At 37.0% G+C, this 20,783-nt stretch overlaps 1 protein-coding gene across 2 annotated transcripts in view; it reads left to right on the top strand.

Moving 5' to 3' along the window:
• The window catches only part of sgcz (sarcoglycan zeta), a 289,415-nt gene that overhangs the window by 12,838 nt on the left and 255,794 nt on the right, over nucleotides 1-20,783 (top strand). The window contains exon 1 of one of the 2 annotated variants that reach the window (XM_089132422.1): nucleotides 6,566-6,796. The exons of the other annotated variant lie outside the window; for it this stretch is intronic. Within the exon in view, the coding sequence (XP_088988548.1) occupies nucleotides 6,719-6,796 (78 nt within the window). The 5' untranslated portion in view covers nucleotides 6,566-6,718. Of the gene's footprint in view, nucleotides 1-6,565; nucleotides 6,797-20,783 lie in introns of those variants that run through there. 2 annotated transcript variants of the gene reach the window in all.

Consider the following 20,783-nt stretch of genomic DNA (forward strand, 5'->3'; position numbering starts at 1 on the left):
ACCGAGACCAAAGAGAGTCGAGTCAGAGTCGTGACCGAGACCATAGAGGGTTGAGTCCGAGTCGAGACCGAGACCAAAGAGAGTTGAGTCAGAGTCGAGGCCGAGACCATAGAGGGTTGAGTCCGAGTCGAGACCGAGACCAAAGAGAGTCGATGTAATTTTCATGTAATTTATTGTCATGTATTGTCATGTAATTTATACGTTAAAGTGAGTTTTTATGTGCATATGATACGCATTGGTTAGGGAAGGTTTAAGTGTGGAGTGAGGTGCGAGTGTATTATGTTTGGGTAGAGTTAGTGGTGTGGGGTGCGTGTGTTACACGCAAATGAACTATGTATCATATGCATGTAAAAACTATGCGTGTTATAACACGCATCATGCATTTTCGTGTAATTCATACGCGGAAATGCTGTAAAAAAGAATGCGCTTTATGTAATCCAAAAAAAATGGGGGCAACAGATTACAAGCAATTTTATTAATTCAATTTAACAAATTAGAATTGAGTAATAAATATTCTAATTAATTCCTTAAAAGTAAATCATTTAAAATGTGTAAACCTTAAAAAACAAACAAACAAACAAAAAAAACTTAATTTAAGTCACAATTACGGTGATCTGTGTTTGTTTTAGGTTTCTCCTTCAGTGATTCTGCTTGTTAAATTCAGGTGTCTTCAATGTTGGCAATATAAAATAAAGAGTTAAAGAATTAATCTTTGACGTCTGTCTGTTATTCAGATATTTTTGTTTCATTTTTTGGTGTAAACTTTACTAATTTTAAATGGTTAACTTTTAAGGAATAATTTGATTAATTATTACTCAATTCTAATTTATTTATTTAAAATGTATTTATTTACATTTATTTAAAATTTAAAGCAGAATAAAATTTGAATGCATAGTTTATTGGCTTTTTTGCAAGAAAAAGTACACTGTATCCTCTGCTTCCAGTCATCTGGACCAGTAGTTTACTGAACTGGAAGGAATTATGAAAGAAAAGTAAAAAAAAAAAAAAAAGAAAAATATTTGCTCTTTTCATCAGCTGTCAATGGCGTCTGCATATTTAGACAAACGTTTCTGACTAAGTTTTAGAAGGCATTCAACATAAATGCCGTTTTATTATTTAATTTGTGTGTAATTCACTGAAAAGGATTCCATCAAGCATTCCAATAACCTCACTGAAAGCATTGCAGACAATCTGTGAATCTGTGGCCCTGTGATTCCCACAGTCACCTCAGACTATCAAGCTGGTGAAAAAGAGAGTCCACACCTCAGCAGTCTTTCCTCAAGGGAAAGAGAATTCACCCCCTGCCACTGCCATGTAATGCTTGACCACAGACATCTGGTGTCTCTGAAGAGCAGCATCGTCTACTCCAGCAAGGTGCATGTATGTGTTGGTGTCTGAGTGATAAAGGCCACCGCTGAGAGCCATCTGAGAAAAGTCTTCCTCCGGGGAGACAGCATTCAGACTCATTGGATCAGGGTCACGTTGATTGGGAGATTTGGACAAAGGCCCGGTGGCGCTTCACAGAGTCCCAGATGTGCGGGAACTGCTCTGCGAAAAGTAAACCGGCCACTGTCATCATTTAACACCTTGGCCATTTAAAACTTTCTGCAAATATAAAGTCTTTTTCAGGGTCAGATTGTAAGAGCTGCCTTGATATACTGGTAGGTAATTCAGCATTGCAATTTGCTCTTCTTATTTTCTCCTATTCCCATTCCAATTTGCAGTTCAAGTAGGAGGGTTCGAGTAGGTTCAAGACTGTCATCAATGCTTGATGATCTGGACAAGAGCACCTGGGTGAACTCACAGTTTCATATATGTAGAGTTTATTAAAAAGAGACTTATGATTGATGTTAGTCATAACAGGCAAATGTGTCATCTCAACTCAGGTGTTTGTCTCTTAGGGTTTACTAGACTTTCAAAAGTAATTTTAACTCAAAGCACTAAGCAAACCCAGGCATATGAACTATATTAAACTGTATGTTGGGTAACTGGCAGATGCTTTTATTCAAACTCAAAGCGACTTGAGCATTCCTTGAGAACTGAACGCATGATCTATCTGTTGAGCTAAATTTTCAGATTGTGGATCAATGATCAGAAAAAGGAGAAATCTCAAGACCATGTGATTCTTAAGAACATCAATACAGATAATACTTCAGCATCTAATGCATTTGGTTGGTGTTGATCTGGCACAATGAGTTTAACATTTTTAATTTTTTTTTACACAAATAGCATTTTATACGGAACATATATGGTGTTGCATTTAAATTTTAAGTCACTTGCCAAGCATGTGGATCATCATATTTCAGGGACCTTGCAATCAAATATTTTGGTTTAAGGCATGGTTTATGTGGAATCTATTACAATTCAAAGCTGGTGTGAAATAAATATTACTAGCTTGTAGAACTGAACCTTTGTTGATGCTGAATAACTTATTATAATAGAATGTAATCTGCATTGATAATTGTCTCCACAGAAACTGCATGGTTTCAGTGAGCAGCTTGCATTCTTCATATTTCTATGAATCCATCTGGCAGACAGAGGCAAGTGTCATGTGTTAAGTTTTGGAAGTAAAAGCATGCCAAAACATGAATAAAACAGTAAAGCTGGCATCTTCGTCCTTGATACATTGGTAAACAGATGCTGATATTTAACTTCTGAGTTCTGACAATGGTAAAATGTGCTGCAGTTCAGATACATATGACAAAGTGTGGAGGTGAAGTGTAAAACTTTTTGTTTACTGTAAAACTTTTGAGTCGAATCTCTCTGCAGGTTACATCATTACACCAGAAGGTGGCGGCAAGAAACCTTCTTTATACATGAGACATTGACTTGTTTCTTCAACCAATTAGTTTAACCTTTCTGCTGTGGCTTATTTTGAACAGTTTTCATTGACAGAGCAAAAGCAGATGAATTTGTGTCCAGAATATGTTACGCAAAATGTATTTCTTTACTAGTGCATGTTCTAGTGCATGTTTGCATAGAAAAACAATGAAAAAAGTAGAGCAGTGAAATGCACAAACACACATAAAATGCAAGGTTAAGAGAATTTTTTTATTTTTTTATTTTTTACAATGGCGTGTCATGCATGAGACACTGTAATAATTCAAGATGGAGCGCAATGGTGAAAGATGTTTACATCAAAAAACTAAGGGGCAGTCCACACAAAACACTTTTTATTCCACTGTGATGCTTTTTATTGTGATTCGTAAACATGCACTATATGGACATGTTTGACCATTGCACTTGCGTTTAGCTTCTTTCGCAGCATCCCAGCTAACAAAAATAAGTTGTCAGAACGTTTTGCTACGTCCAGTCCAGTTTTCAACATTTAAAAAACTTCAGAAACGTCTCGGTTATGGATGTAACCCTCGTTCCCTGAGTAGGAAACAGAGACGTTACGTCAGGAGTGACGGATAATGCGAAACCCCCATTCTCCGTCACTCCTGACGTAACTCGGAGTGACTACGAATGGGAACAACGTTTTAATAACATTTTCAAAATTAGTGAATGGAATGTTCCTTTAACGTTCACAATAACCAAGAAAAAACGTTCTTGATACATTTAAAAAAAACATAACTGGACATTGAAAACGTCCAGTTTTCAACGTTTAAAAACAGTTCAGAAATAACGTTTTAATAACATTTTCAAAATGAGTGAATGGAATGTTCCTTTAACGTTCACAATAACCAAGAAAAAACGTTATTGATACATTTAAAAAAAATACATCTAAACTTTTTTTCTAAGAACGTTTTTCTCTCAATGTTACGAGAATGTATTTGAACTCTATATACATTACAAGAACGTTCAAAAAACATTATTTCAGGAAAGTTTTTTTTTACTAACATTTACATAACTTTTACATAACTTTAGTGAAAGTTATGGGAACGTTCCCTGTTCTGTTAAAAAACACTGCCATATTCCTTTTTGGTTTCCATCGTTTTTCAACATCGAACCTTGTTCTGTGGGAATGGCCCTTTACACTGCAGTCACAATAAGCTTTTGCGTTGGGAATCAAACTCACCATTCTCATCTGACTGAGATACAGGATTTCTTTAGCTGTCCTTCATCCACACAATGCTGTCTTTTTTTCTCCTTCCATTTTTTATGGACAATTTAATAGTATTTTCTGGCTGTTTTGAATCCATCTCGTCCATCTCATCTCACCCACTGATTGTCTCCCTGCTGATACTCGCCTCCTCTTTTGAGTTTTAATGGCACCTCAAATTCCTTTGATCAAGCAATCAAGCCCTTATTGGAGAAGAGCATCCCCCAACCACACCCATTGGATGACTTTGCCCCAACTCTGACTCTTATTGGTGCAGAACCTCCTCCGCTACATGTGTGCGGTAGCAGGTTGGCAGCGCAAGCATGAATTAGAGTGCTCTTCGGTACAATTCCCCCTATGATCCGCCTGCATTCTAATTACCATTCCGGTCTGGCAGTGAAAGCACTGACCTCAACTTAAGCAGCGCCTCGAAATAGAATCTGCTCGATGGCCCCTTGTAGCTACAGCCCACAGTTCTCTCCAGTGCTCTTTTTCTGTCTCTCTCATCATCTCTTCCTCCCTCTTTTGTTATCATCTGCATCGTGCATTCCTTCTTTCTTTCCAGCAGTTGCCTCATTTCCACTCTCCATACGCCCAACGATCTCTTTCAACCTTTCTGTGTCCCCAACCCCCCTACACTTGTCTTCCAATTCCCTCCTACAGAAGAGCATTATTGTGTGCTCTCTCTATTAAAATAGGGGATGCGAGCAAGAGACATAGTGGAGGAGAGCGTTAGAGAGAGAGCAAAGGCAGGAAGCAGCAGAAAACAACAGCATACTCCCCCATTCTCCTCTCTCTAGCAGTGACAGGAAGATGAGTGGCTTTGTCGAGAAAATAAAGGTGGATAAGAAGCGCTGTTGATCACCCTTGCTCTCCCCCCTCGCAGTCTCCCTCACGACCCTGACTTGGTGAGCTATCACGGTCTCAACCGCTGCTTGCTGAGGCGGTTCAGTGCTAACAAACAGAAACAAACAAAGTACGCTGAAGGCAGGTCAAACGGAGAAGGCTGCTGTTCCCCAATGCTTAGGAAACCTTGGCCTCAGCTATATTATGTGGGACTTCCTCCACCAACAGTATTGGTTTATCCTTCTTTTTTATATATTTCATTGGAGAATAAGATTAAACATCAAGGCTTTTCACTTGTTTATTAAGCGTACATGTACATTTTTGAAAATGCAGTTCTCATACGTATACCATTGATTTGAATCCTTTTTTCTGTAGATTTATTAACACGGTTTTGACCTTGTTTTTTAATTCATTTATTATTGTTTTTTTTTTGACAATTATGTCAAAACAAAAATGTTTTAAGAGATCTCCCCATACATACAACAACAAGGCTTTAAAACGTTCACGGTCATGCCAAGCCATTAGTTGGCGTCATCGAGTTATAGATCTTTCATGGCCAAAACCACAGAAGAGCATTATGGGTATACCAACAAGCAGGTGAGTTGGATTGGTGTTATATATAAATGTTTTGAGGTTTAATATTATTCACTTTCTTCCCAGCTTGCTAGTTGCCATAGATATATACACTAGATGTCGCCTTGGCTATGGTAGTTCATTAGAACGAATGCATCAATAGCCGCCATCTTGGAACAGAGGAGCCCCTCCACTTTAATGCATCAGCGTCAATGTAGACAAAGGTCTAACGGAAATAAAATCACCATAAATCATCATGAATGTAATTTTCTCGTTTTTTTTTTTTTTTTTTTTTTTTGGTTCGTTCCAACAGTCAGACATGTATTTATCATTTATTCCAGAAAAAAAGAAAAAAATATATATATATATATATATTTTTAAATATGATATATATATATTCATATATAATATATATATTAATTCGAAGTAAAGGCAGAGATAGCAGCGTTACCTAGCTACTTCCTATGACAAGACCCCTGTTCCAAGATGGCGGCGGTTTTGACGCATGCTTAGAACCCTAAGGTGACATCTATTGTATATGTCTATGGCTAGTTGCATGGTTAAATGTGTTTGTTTGCTGATTTTATTCATGCGTGATGACAAATGATTTTGTTTTTCATTTTATTATTATTTTTAATGATCTGTTAATTGACTGTTACATTTGTTTCATTTCTTGAACCAAGTCTTGAGGAATCTATTTGGAATTTAATTTTAATTACTAATGTACAGTATTCTCATTCTCATCTGTCTGTCTGTGGTGAACGTGATTTCACTAAGTACAACATGTTCCTGGATTCACATCTTTGTTGATCCTGGAACAACATTGTAATCAACCAATCAAATTTGAGGGACAAGTTTACTAAGAACCCAGGAACTATGGACTTTTGGGTGGTACCCATGTGTTTCGACTACAGGGACCAGGGTCTAAATGAAGTTCCAGGTTCCAGGTGCTTGTAAGGTAGTCCTTTTTCAAAGTTCTTGAATATTCAGGGGTGGGACACGCTTGCTGAACATGCTGATTGGTTGAGTTCACACAGCATTTTGATTGGTTGACTCCACACAGCATTTTTCAACCACCATTTTTAAAAGTATGTTGTGGTGCGTGCAGTAAGAGTTTGCTATTCGAATCAACAGTGGACAGATGGACTTTATTAAGCTTATATGCGGTGAACAAAATCCAGTCCGAATGGGAAAGTTGTGCACAGTCTTGCATCACCAGACTAATGCTTAATCTTCACAGTACTTTAGACCACCATGGAAAGACAGCAACAGGTCTGCCGGAAAATTTTCTGTGGGAACGTGGTTTATGTCAAGTTTAGGCTTTCAACTGGGGTAAGTTGCTTCTACATTGGTGTCACCAATAATTTCCTTCTACAGTTATGGGGTTTGGTTTAGGGGTAGGATCAACAAAATATGTTGATCCAGGAACATCATGTCTTACTTAGCAAGTAATTATTAGCAATACAATTCTAAATAAATGTGGTCTTGCATTGTGCCTTTCTTTTTTTAATGGTTTTCTAAAGGGAATGCTTACTATTATCATTTAAATTTACTGTTATTGTCTATCAAGTGCAAAATTTGCTCTGCCAAAGCCAGTGTTTTGGTACTTTTAATCACTGTTAAGATTTCTTAATGGACTTCTATGGGGAAGAATACAAATATTGTATTTTTTTTTTTTTCTTGTGGTGTTGGTTGGTTTGTGTGGTTGGTTTTTTGTTGTTGTTTTTTTGCTCTGGTGCAATTCTGAAGTTATTTGGTTTTGTTAAACATAATCTCACAGATTACAATTACCAATATTAACTGTTAAAATTGAGTTTTCAGTGAAACAATTGAATGGGATTTAGTTCACTTTTTTTTTCCTGGAAAAATAACGTTGGTTTCTCTTTCATTCCATTTCTGATTCCTGTGCATGGAAATAGAACAACTAATTTGTTGGAATTGGTTTGTGTTTATAGTTCATTCTCACAGGCTGTATTCTATTTGTGTATTGGTCCGTTTGCTAGTAGAGTAGCTCAACCATCATCAGATAAAGCTGGGATCAGCTTTAGAGGTTTAAGGAGTTTGTATTTCTGAACAAAAATAGCCTCTGTGTAGCTTTTTGATGACATTATGTATGTGAGCGGAAATCTTGATGCAACTCACTTAAGTGAGGATTTTGTAGAATCGATCTAAGCCTTTCTGGTGGTAATACCAGCCAGTGAGTGTCTTGCTAACAACCCTCAGACAACAGAGGAGAAAAATTCTACTGATTATTTGATTGCAGGGAGAAGAAAGAAACAAGTGATAAATGTTCCCTCTTCCATTTATATGTGAGTTCTTTTCTTAATCATGTTGAAATTTATTGGATGTATTGTTGAGTAACCCCGCCCACCATATAATGTAATTGGCTCTAAATTCTGCTCAACTGTATGTCTGCTTCTGAGTGGATGTTTTTTTTGTAGCATTAATTAGCATTTTCACTTTTAGTGTGGACAGACACATTGCTTTTCTGTGAAATCTTAAGTGTCTATAATGTCAATAATGTCACAGACTGTGCTCAGATTTGCAGAGATACCTAACCTGACGTCGTCATACTCAGATTCTAGTTGTGATTATGGGGCTTGTTTCAACCGAACCAGGAAAAAAAATGCCGCTGCACTCTATTGGATAGCCTGAATCCCGTAGGAAGGATGGCAAAAAAATCTTTACGATCGACAAATGCCTTGATCGTGGTTCTCTGTTCCTCTTTTAAAATGAATGCACTGTCAAGATCTTCTATAACAGACGTGATGGTGGAATATACACATATAAATGCTCCAGTGGCAGCCGGTCTTTGTTGTAAACTAATTCAACCCAAGCACTCTTTGGTGACGTGGATGATTACGTGACTGTTGATCATCTGTCCATGTTTGCATACATTTGATTGGTTCAAACAGCTTTGGTTTGGGCATACAGTACTTGCTTCACAACTGATCAAGTTTAGACCAAACTTTCCATCCTCAAATGTTGTGGGTGGGGCTAAGTTTGGCTGGCATCCAGGCTAAGAGATACCCACTAATCTCCACTAAAACTCACACATTTCTCATTAAATTGTTCAGAATATCAGATTATCTGAGCTGTAGACATTTCGTTTGCTCACAAAGTCTGTTTTTCTTTGAACATATATATATATATATATATATATATATATATATATATGAATGAATATATTCATGTTCATTCATATATTCATATATATGATGAATTTTCAGCAGCCATTTCATCAGTCTTTAGTGTCAGAAATCGAACTGCCATATCAACCTAGAATTTTAATAGGCTGATTTGGTGCTCAAGAAACATTTCTTATTATGATCAATTAAAAAAAAAAAAAAATAGTAAGTGATGTTTAATATTTTGGGGGATTTTTTTCAGGATTCTTTAAAGTTCAAATAGCACAAACTGAATTATTTTGCAATTGAATGCGTCCTTGCAAAATGGAATTTAATAACATTAAATTAAATGTTATAAATTGGAGGTGTTAATTGAATTTATAAATGCAATTTCCAAAAAAAATGTAATGTAGGCTATTCATTTTGCATATCCCTAGAACATTTTCATCTTCTAGTCCATCAGTGATAAAAGTACAGTAATGCTGCACTGCACTGCAGAAAAGAAGTTAATTTGCAACCAGTCATAACAGAAGCGAATTTGAAGAGAATTTCAGTCATGCTTTTCTTTACTGACCTCATTTATGTTACAGTCGCAGTAGAGTGAGTACTTGAGAAAAGAGTCTTTGGTAAGTTTCTGTTTTTGGATGACTAAATTCATGACATTGTGTTATCAGCCACCTCACAAGTATGCAAGGCTTGTTGAAGGGCTATTGCCTAATTCTCTCTCTCTCTCTCTCTCTCTCTCTCTCTCTCTCTCTCTCTCTCTCTCTCTCTCTCTCTCTCTCTCTCTCTCTCTCTCTCTCTCTCTCTCTCTCTCTCTCTCTCTCTCTCTCTCTCTCTCTCTCTATACCCTACCTCAATCATTTTAAGAGACCGAGAGGTTCTCCTCTGTCTGAATCAATTATTGAATTGCCGCCTCTTGAGAAGCGTCCAACACTAGAAGGTATAAATCTGTAACAATCTGGGCCATTACAAGATTATACTCAAACCTGATGTATTGTGACCCTACAAGCACTCTCTCTCGCACATGCTCACAAATGCACAGAGCTGGTCTGAATTAGTAGCAAGGCAGAAATCAAGGCGTATACAAACATTTGAGTCGCTGTGGTTTAATCTACCGAGGCGCCAGAAGCTTGAGAGGAAGCAGTGAGATCGAGTTGGTGATGGTGAATATTTCTGTGGCTCAACAAGGATTTTAACTAAAAGCTTGGACTATCCTTTCTACTTCTCAAGAAGCCAATAGCATCTCCACATGGCTTGGAGTGTAATTTCTCCAAAACATGAGCTTTCGTTCCAAAACCTAGCTACCTTGCTAACATTATTTCTTCGAAGACAGCATACTAACTTTAATGGAACCTCATGTGACTGACTTTGAACACTAAAGGCAACAACTCTGATTATGGCACTCTTTATTTGAACTCTCAATAGAATCCAGTAAAGTTTGACAGTCTCTAATAAGCAAAAAGAAATTCCTTAAACCATGTTCATTTTGTTGTTGACCATTTAAGCTGAGGTCATCGCAGACAAGGGATTGCCTTGTCTGTGATGGATACATGCGATAAAGGCTACCTTCAGACGGTCAGTCTAGAATCTTATTTTTCACATTTACTCTTAATCGCCAACTTTTTGTGGGTGAAATCCAGTTATTTTAATAGGACTCTATGCGATAGAAAGCTGCTTGGTATGAATGTGACGTATGTGCATCACTTTACTCTTGACAATACACAATGGATCATTTTTGCCACACGATATCAACAAAGTTTTGTTAATGTGACTGCAACTTTTGAATATGGCCAAAAAGATTGTATCTTTTACAGCAGTATCATTTCATAAAAATATACCTTTTGAAACAGATTGCCTCTTATATGCCTGAAAATGTTGTCTAGGTATAGGCAATTAGGTAGTTAGGCCAATAAGACATTTTTTTTTTTTTTTTTACAATCTTAAATACTGTATAGGTTAACATGTAATATCTATCTGTTCCTAAATAAAAGGTCTAAAGCTGCACAAAGCATATGCACACACATACATATACACACATTCTGTGCATGTCAGTATAATTTTAAAGAGTTATGTGCTCCCTCTCTCTTTCTCCTCTCTCCAAACCCCTAAAACCAAACACATTTTCCCAAAGAACGATGATGTTTGCTTTAATGCCAGCATTAATTACCCAGAAGCCCTTGGGTTGAATTCTTAAACAGTATGGATCAATATGGGTTGTAAAAAGGCTGTTTGAGGCGGAGTTGTGTTACAAACCTGCTCCTTCTGTGTTGATGTTAGTGTAGTAGTGTAGTGTAATGATTTTGTAGCAGTAAGTGTATTTATAAAGCCACTTATATGCTGTCTAGCACTTATGTTGTCTGTATTATACACATCCACACAATCGTCTGTACTGCTGAAGAGGCATAATAATTGAAAATGTGTCTATTAAACCCTCTAGTGCTTAAACATAACAAATTAGTGCACAGGGATCAGCTTCCTGTTTCTGTACCTTTGCTTAAAGGACTTCCTGCCCGTCTGACTTTAATTTCTTGCTTTATATCCTGTGGACAGAGACTTATTTCCATTAGACAGAGACCAGAATCCCGACTCAGGTCTAAAATATTTACCATTTCACCAGCTAAGCTCTAATGGTGGACAGTAAATTGCAGACAATGGTGCTATAAATGCTGATATCATTGAAATGGGTACACCAAGCCATTTCCACTGCTGAAACAACACCTCATGCTCCATTATGTGAATGTTTTATGCTAGTTATTGAATGAACGGCCTCAATGCAGGCATTGTGTAATCTAATTACTGAACTGTTTAGTGCACACAGATTTTTGCCACATTTATTTATTTATTTATTTATTTTTTGCTGTATCGTAATGGATCTCTTTCATCACTGGACAGAATCACTTTTCGGTTGAATCTTAGCCTCTGCTGAAGTTCTAAAAGTGACCAAAATTTGGGGTTGTGGCTCCACTCATTCAACAGGTGTGTGATGATTCCTATTTCGGAAAATACTTTTGGGAATTGTAAAAGATCTGATTAAGTGAATCAGTTTCAATGAATCTTAAGGGGGTCGCACACCGGACGAGAAGCGCAGTGCCGCATCGTTAAAATTCGAACACGTTATTCTCTATGAGTGTACACGCACCGGCGGCATCGTTCGCCGTCTGTCCGCGGCGCCCAGCTATACGGCTCAAGACCTTATTTAAAACCCTGCCGCGCCACAGAGCTCCATTTGCATCGTTTTATATTAAATTTACATTTATGTCTCAAATGGTCGTTAATGTACATGGCTTCACCCTGTGCTGTTTTCACTCGGGTTAGCTAAACGCTAGCTAAATAAATACTATTGTATTATGTGACATAGTTGCCTAGACAACGGATAATGTTAAAACAAAATAGATAGATACTTTTACTTGATTAACGTTCAAACATCAGCTATTATTCAATCATCAGCACCGTCACTGAACACGGATTGACAACAGAACCGGAAGACAATACAATGCTGAATAAAGTCCTTTTTGTTATTTTTTGGTCCAAAATGTATTTTCGATGCTTCAAAACATTCTAATTAACCCAATGATGTCACATGGACTACTACTTTCCTTTCTGGACAAGGACAGTATACCGTACAGTTTCAGAGGGACAGAAATCTCTCAAACTAAATCTAAAATGTCTTAAACTGTGTTCCAAAGGTTAACTGAGGTCTTACGGGCATGGAATGACATGAGGCTGAGTCATTAATGACATCATTTTCAATTTTGGGTGAACTAACCCTTTAAAGCAGTTCTACCTCTACCCTAATGATTTTGCTTTCTGAAATAACTTTTTGGGATTTTAAAATATCTTTTTCATTATAAAGTAGAATGAGTTTAAATAAATCTGTTTTTAATGAATCTTAGCCTCTGCCGAAGTTATAAAAGTGACTGAAATTTTCAATTGCAGTTTTTTCTTCAAGGGCGTCTAATGAAGGACCATTAGGAGCATAGCAACTGATTTGCAGGTGTACGAGTAATACTCTTAGGTGTAGTATTAGATCATGTAGAATGGCTCACAAAAGTTTTTAGACAGTTAACTTGCACTTAATGTCTGAAATCCATTGCATTGGATACAAAATATTAAACCAGACCCAATTGCACTAATTTCACATTTCAACTGCTCTTAAAGGAACATGCCGACTTTTTGGGACTTTTGGGGACTTCCCCTGCGGAGCACTGCTACTTCTGCGGAGTGATTTGCTAGCATGTTCGCTACTAGTTAGTCACGTTGGTTTTGTTGACGGATGTAACAACGGTGCTTTTCATGTGCTGTGAGCAAATCACTCCGCCAAAGTAGTGCTTCACCTTCTGAGAATGTAGTTTCCAGTATACGGTTAAAAAAATGGCTGTGTCTCATGTGACCTTGTTATTTGTACACGCTGTGACTATACAGATCACAACATGTAAATAGGAAAATGTTGGCGTTATTTTGTTTCTTGTTGGGAGCAGTAGGCTAGATGGAGCCATTTATCACCATTATTTGTGCTAAGCTAGGCTAGCGGTGGGCGCGTCAGACAGAGTTACAGCACAGACGGAGATGAGAAGGGTATGTGTGTGGACTTATTTTACTCTGGGGGATACAGGGTTAAGCTAAAGTCCCAAAAAATCGTTTTCCTTTAAAGGGATACTCCACTTTTTTTTTTTTTTTTTTTTGAAATAGGCTCGTTTTACCACTCCAGTTTTACCGTTTTCAAATCCATTCAGCCGATTTTCAGATAGTTTGAATAATATTAGTAACCAGAGAGTTTCTGGTCTCATTGACTTCCATATAGGAAAAAAATATACTATGGAAGTCAATGAGACCAGAAACTGTCTGGTTACTGATATTCTTCTTAATATCAAAAAAATCGACTGAATACATTCGAAAACGGTAAAACCCTACTGTTTAACTCTGGGGGAGTGGTAAAATTAGCCTATTTCCAAAAAAAGTATCCCTTTAAGGACTTTTTTGACATTTTAATTCAAACAAATTACACAGTATGCTATCAGCATTTGGGCCAGTCTCCCAGACAAAGACTTTAGTCACAAAATCACAGCCAGATTCAAGTCCCAAGCAAAATGACTGTAATAATGAACATTCTGAATAGCTTAGACTAGAACAAATCTGGCAAAGTTTTCATGGGAGCGTCATTTGGAGAGTCGAATAATCACATAATTTCCTAGATTGTGACGCACACTAATGGGTCACGGATTTGATAAATCACTACGGCCTACGCATCAAACATCAACACATGCAGTCTATTCACCATATGCGCACAGCAATGTGAAAAGTCATTTTGTCCCTTTTTGTTAGGTTTCTTAATATTCAACTCCAATTTCAAAGACTGGGAGACTGAGCCCAAAACTTTGAGCCCAAAGCAATTGAAAACAAACAAATAAATAATATAATCAAAAACTAGATTTGAAAGTGCATTCAATTGAATTGCCTAAACCCCTTTTTCCACACTTCCCGTCAATGTGGCGTCTCACTTTCTGTAATGTGCCAGAGATGCACTTATCTCTTATTTATTTCTCTCTCTCTCTCTCTCTCTCTCTCTCTCTCTCTCTCTCTCTCTCTCTCTCTCTCTCTCTCTCTCTCTCTCTAATGGACAGTTACCTTTCTCCATTTGCCACTTCAACATGTTTTCCTTTACATTTTAATTAAAGCCAACCAAACCAAATTATTCAAGTATCCATATAATTTAGATTAGCAAAAGTGGCATTTCAGATAATTTTTTCTTCACTTTCAATTCACTTTGACTGTAAAAATAAATACTAGACACCATTTGTGGGTCATCAGATTGCCACACTGGTAGAACCTTCTGAAGAACATCTGCGTGCCCTTTAAAAAAGGACAGTTCTCTAAGGAACGTAATAAAATTGAGCCCAGTCTGAAAGCAGGTTCCCACCAAAACCCCAAAGACTGTCAGCGGTTCCTTATGGAGAACATTTCCATCTTAAAGTAAACATCATTTAAATATAACAAATAGTCACATTGTGAGATATAAATTCACTTTATGAGTTGCATGTCGCAATTATATGATACGAAATTGCAGTTGTGAGACACAAAATCACCTAGTGGGGATATAAAGTAGCAATTCTCTTTTTATTTTATCTTTTTATTACTCTGAGGCAGAAACAGGCTTCCTCCAGTACCTCTTTTAATAATAATTAAAAAAAAAAGTTTTAAGGCACTAAAATATTGAAGTTCTGGAGTACACTTAATAGGTTATTTGAAGCACATTCATATAGTGCCAAGGTTTTCCAGAGGGTTCTTTCAGCAAATATGTATTAAAATCGGAGTAATATATTGTTATTGTTATTATCATCATCATATAATTATCCAGCCTGGTCTCATTGTTAATACGTAGGTATTTTACGTTTTTGCAAAGATAAAAAACGTACTTTTTAGTACGTTTGGATAGGTGCTGAAACGTATAATATAGACGTATCTGCAACATTTAAACGTAACATTATTACGTTTTTACAGCTACAAAACGTAAACTATTTACGTATATTCTATATCATAAAGATATCTGTATAATTTCCCTTTTTACCATTTTATACATAAATGTAAGATCCCGTAACCCTAATCCCAAACCTAAACATACCCATTTTATACTTAATATAAAAAAAGGATAAAACGTAACGGACAGGTGTTGGGAAAGGGTAGTTTTAATAACAATATAACATTAAAATATATTTTGAGCCACCAATCCTACCCCTAAACCTAACGTTACCCATAACAATTCCTTAAAACTACGTAACAAACTACAATTATTAAGAAAAACATAACTAACAGACAAGTATAATCACAATAATTTATTTATTGCAAAAATGTCAAAACCGATACCAAAAGCCGTTCACATGATGAAGCGTTGCAGTCGCAGTCTTCTCTCTGTCTCTGGCAGTATTGTAATAGTTTTGTATGAAGTACAGAGCAGAAATTAAATAATGAAAATGTTAATCCGGCTTCGGTTCGCGCTTCTCCATTTCAAAATTCAAATGAACTAAACTAACCAACCGGCACAGTCCTTCATGTCGCAAACTGTGACGAAGCAGGGAAGAGCCAATTAACGTTTGATATCACTGCCGTAAAACATGACGTATCGCTTCTCAAGGGCGCAATTTTTGAATTTGAATTCATCAGCGCCGGGTTTGACATGTACGGTCGCTGCTGAGAATGGAGAGATCACGACTGGATAAGAGGCTGAATTAGGAGTTGTTTCTTGCAAACAACTATGGATTCTAAAGATTTGGATTACATCAAACTAATCAAATTGATGTATTTTGTGATTTTTTTGTTGTGTTTTATAGGAGAAAACGCTTTATGTGTCTCAAGGTAAATAAACTATTACAAAATGGTTGAACGAGTAGCTAACGTTAAAGACTGTATTTTTAAGGTTTTATTGTGTATTGTTTAACAACATGTAGGCGAAACGAGCAAAATGTTCATATTTATGAGTATTATATCAATAAATGCGACTGAAAACTGCATTAATAAGACAGTGGAATGCAACAGAGTCAAAACATAATGCTGCTACGATATTAATATGCATAAATTGTGATACGTACAATGTGTACGTCGGTGGATTTGTTCATACGTAAATAAATTACGTTTTTGTGCTGTCAATACGTAAATATTTTACGTTTTAGTACTGTAAATACGTCAGTATTATACGTTTCTGCGCATATAAAACGTAATTATATATACGTATGATAGAACGACACTTTACGTATAAATACATACGTATTCTCATGAGATCACGTTGAATTATCAACCCTTATTTTTAGTGTTGTTTTCTTTATTAATTATTGTTCAATCACCATCAGAATGACTGTCTGTCTTCTGCGACAAATAGAAGTAGATGAAAGAAGTGAGTATTTATACCGCTCATACAAAGTGAGTAGAAATACAATTGCATATATACAGTATACATTGCACCCTATTATTATATTATAATAATAATAATAGGGTGCATTTACATTCTTTCAGCATATTGAAACTGTCCTGAGGGAAGTTTTTCATTGAAATGACTTGCTCACCTCCTTTAAAAATGGATCTGAGAGCCTTAACGATCCAGTCATAAACTACAGGTAAATTATTGGCCTTATGTTCTGTAAAATATCAATGTGCGAACAAACTGATTACATCATGACCTGATTATAGGGACCCTTAATGCTATTATCACAGGCCTGACTGTAATTCTGACAATTTTTCTCACACACAGCAAAATTTGTGTGTGTGAGAGTGAGAGAACGGGGTTACCATCTCTTTACCATTTCTGCGATAATGAGATCTCAGTCTACCGCTCCCCCCCGCAATACTGACACACACCGCATTCTCTCCAGGCCTCCTTAATTACATTGTGCCTCATAAACCTCTAAACCTGCCAAATAAACACTCTCTCCGAGGACCAGACGCTGTACTTTCTACAGCGCTTCTGTGAAATTCAGACTGTGTGAATTGATATGGCCGATGAGTGCCGATATATATATATATTTTTTCTTCCAGCTTATGCCAATAAATTCAGTATTCATAGTAATGGAGTGTGTGTATTTAATATGAAGAATTTAAACTGGTTCTTTATGGCCTTTTACTGAATCTAAACTTAAATGGACCTGCGGAAGATTAAGCAGACAGGAAGAGTGTGTGTGAAAGAGAGAGAGAGAGAGAGAGTTGAAAGCAAGGCTGATGTGGAGGCTGTTAACGTGAGTGCTTTGAGGAACATATGAGTTGATTTAGCAGACCGACTGAGTTTCAGAACAGATATCATGGCATATGTGCTCACAGGTTGTTTACGTAAGCACTTACCGGATTAATGTTGGAGATAGTGTCGCTAACCCGTCTCTCTGGATTCAGACCTGCGTTAAATGCACATCTCTCTCTGAGTTATTTGAGCTCTGGTGTACAGTGGCCCCTGAAATTTATAAACATTTTACATCAGATTTAAACTGGCATCTGAAAACAAATGATGCAAAATGTGTTTTTACTTTAATTCAGAATAAACAATGCCGTTTTTTTTTCTATTGTTCTTATTAGATTTTTTTTGTAAAAAAAAATACAATACATGTATGTTTAAAATAGAATTTTATTACAGATTTTTAAAAGTAATAAAGAATCAAATATTTACGTAATAATTTTAAAAATATAATTTTTCATATTTTCTTAAGATTCACTAACTGAGATGAGGGTGAATGAAAAAAAGGATCAGTGTTCATAGGAAATTTGGAGAATCTTTGAAATCTGTGTGAAGCTGGTATCTAATTTGTGGCCTGCGGTTACTGATTAAACGGGGCCCATGAATCATGGACCTTAGAGAACATGGTGTTTTTCCTTTTAATCAATTGGAGCAAAGGCTATATTAGTGTATGCATGGACTCAGATATCCTCAAGTTCACATGTGTCCTTCCTAGCAAGATACACACACAGGTGTAGTTTAACACATTAAATGTTACACTAATGTAATACTTTCATTTTAATTTTGAATGCTATTTCAGTTAGAACCAAACTAGGGTTGTTCTTTCTTTTTGGGGTAAAAATAGTGTTTGTGCGATTATTCTTAATTACTACTTATGTGGCATTCATGTTCAGATATTATAACAGTATGTCTGAGTGTCTGTGTGTTTTTATATGCAGGGCTCAGTGTAATGTGTTCTCATAGGGCGTCATATAGTGACACTTTTGAAATTTCGTCTAAATCCAACGCACATGGCACCCTTTAGCGTGAATATAACACGCACAGAGCTTTGTTTGGTTATGGGTAGGTTTAGGTCTTGGGTAGTGTTAGGGTTAGACCACTAGGAGGCGCCTTCTGCCCCATATTTATGCATCTCATATTGACGCTAAAGGGTGCCATGTGCGTTGGATGTAGACAAAATGTCAAAAGCGTCAAAATATGATGCCTTGGGATGAGAATGGGCTGGATATATTAAACCCTGGTAAACCCTTAAAAAAACGGTATTGCCTCAGCTCCTCAAACCTTTGCTCAAATTCAAACTAGCAGCACTCTCTTTGATTTTGCCATTTTGAAAGCTGTGAACAGAACCACTATGACACATTACATGAGATAAAACAATGGATTCATGTGTCCAAACGCCCAGTCTTTTACGAATCACCACGACAGCCAAAATCGAGCTGATATCATGTAGTCTGAACCCGGCATTAGTCCTAATGGTTTACATTTCATATCAGTATGTGTGTTTTTGAATCCACTCGGATTACTTTGTGAAATATGTGTTTTGAATATTTCTGGTTTTATTCTGAGTACACTTCTTGGTTTAATCTCTATGATAGTGGTTGTTTTTCTTGCAAAGTCTGTGTAATTAAAATGTGTGTGTTTATATGTGGATGTTTTTTTGAAACTTGTGAAAATGTATACTTTTTTTAAGTGAAATTCGTGTGTGTTTAGGAGAAAAATAATGTAAGGGAGACTGTGTGTACAAGATGAAAGCGATTCGGATGCTGTCTTCTGAAGACCATGAATCCCCTCATGACACCCAACAAATTACGTGCCTCGGTTTTCCAGTGTCAGAGCGTGAGTGTCGACCATTAATCAAACCAAAACTTTCCAAGAGCTGTAATTATGCTAATGAACCTTACTCTTCTCACTTACTCATTGGCCCTCCCTGGGGTCAGAACGTCGTTTTTTCTTTTGAAGTGTGGCCTTTCAGAATTATTATTCCTGAGACGTTGGGTTCACCTGATTGGTCATTTCTAATGGGAATGCCGTCCGACTGAATTCATATGGACACAAGGTTAATTCAGAGACCATGTTATATATACAGAAGCTGACAGAGCCGGGTTTAAAAATAATTCGTCTCATCCGAAAACAACAAGAGGGTGAATATCATATAACAAAATGGGTCATATTTCACTCCAAAGTCAAAGGAAGTGCATAAAGAAAAATGAAGTCTATTTTTAGGACCATTAAATCCTAAAGGATTAGTATGATTACATTTTCATTTTTGGATGAACTTTAATGGTCTTAAAATAGACTTGGTTTTCTTTATGCTAAAACAACAACAAATTCGTCTGATTTTGTGGTAAAATGTGGCCTGTGACACTGTAATCACAAAAAGTTTGGAGATTTATCTTTGAGATCTCGGTGAAGCTTCTGCAGTATCTGTCAAGTAATTTGTGGCCTACGGTTACTGATTAAACCGAGTCCAGGCAGGAATGTTAGGCCTTGGAGAACAGAACCGTTTATCTATCTCTTCCCGAATCCCAACATCGGAAAAACTCAAGGGCTTTACTCACTCCTCGAGAGAGAAATCCACAGCTCCATTCACATTGCACTGTGAGTATGTCTGATACCTGTCCACCCTCTCTCCTCTCATCTCCTATCCTGCCCTCAATGAAATTGTTTTTAACTCGGTGATGGCTTGAGAGGCCATTAAAGTGACACACACACACACACATGCGTTGATTCGCACACAAACAGACAACTTCCCCAATTCAGAAGCCTTACTGTAGAGTCTCAGCAGATACAAGCTTGCTAGACCAAAAATCAATAGTGTGGAATTGTCACAGCAGTCCTTAGAGAGTCCTCTGCTGCCAAGTAGGGGTCCGGTTCATGGAAGACTATGTGAATTCCCACTTACTGATTCTTTTTGTCTCTGGGGGGGTGGGTGTCTTTGACACATTTTTTTTTTTTTTTTGGCACAATGCCTCTGACATATTTGCTGTATAATGCCACATTTGTTTTGTGTGTGTTTTTTCCCCCAAGGAGATCTATAATAGCTAGATGGCTATTGGTTAGCATTATGTTGAATATTAAATTATTGCAGGATCCCTAAAAATATGATTTCAAATCTGCCATCTTTGGGCACTCATTTCCACCGGCAGATTGTTTTTAGACCATCACCTGAGCCTGTAACTGATTTCTCCAATAGGTGTGTTTGAATTCATGGGGTTCTGGCAGTTGACCAGCATGCTGGTTAGATATTTTGTTTGTAGACGACACCATGTCACTCTGTTATTGGTACCAAAAGAGCTATTCGAGAGCAATCGGCTGGCTATTCTGGCTGGGCAGCTCTGCATGATGATGTCACAGCTATTTTATGATTGGCCAATCTTCCCCAGATTCACCAATGTCAACGGTGATGTGTTTAGTGTCTATTCTAACACATTCAGTTCCGCTAATACTCGGAAAATTGTCTTTTTACAACAGTAACAAC

The sequence above is a fragment of the Pimephales promelas genome, chromosome 6 (genome assembly GCF_988280905.1).
Source record: "Pimephales promelas chromosome 6, fPimPro1.hap1.1, whole genome shotgun sequence".
NCBI lineage: Eukaryota > Metazoa > Chordata > Actinopteri > Cypriniformes > Leuciscidae > Pimephales > Pimephales promelas.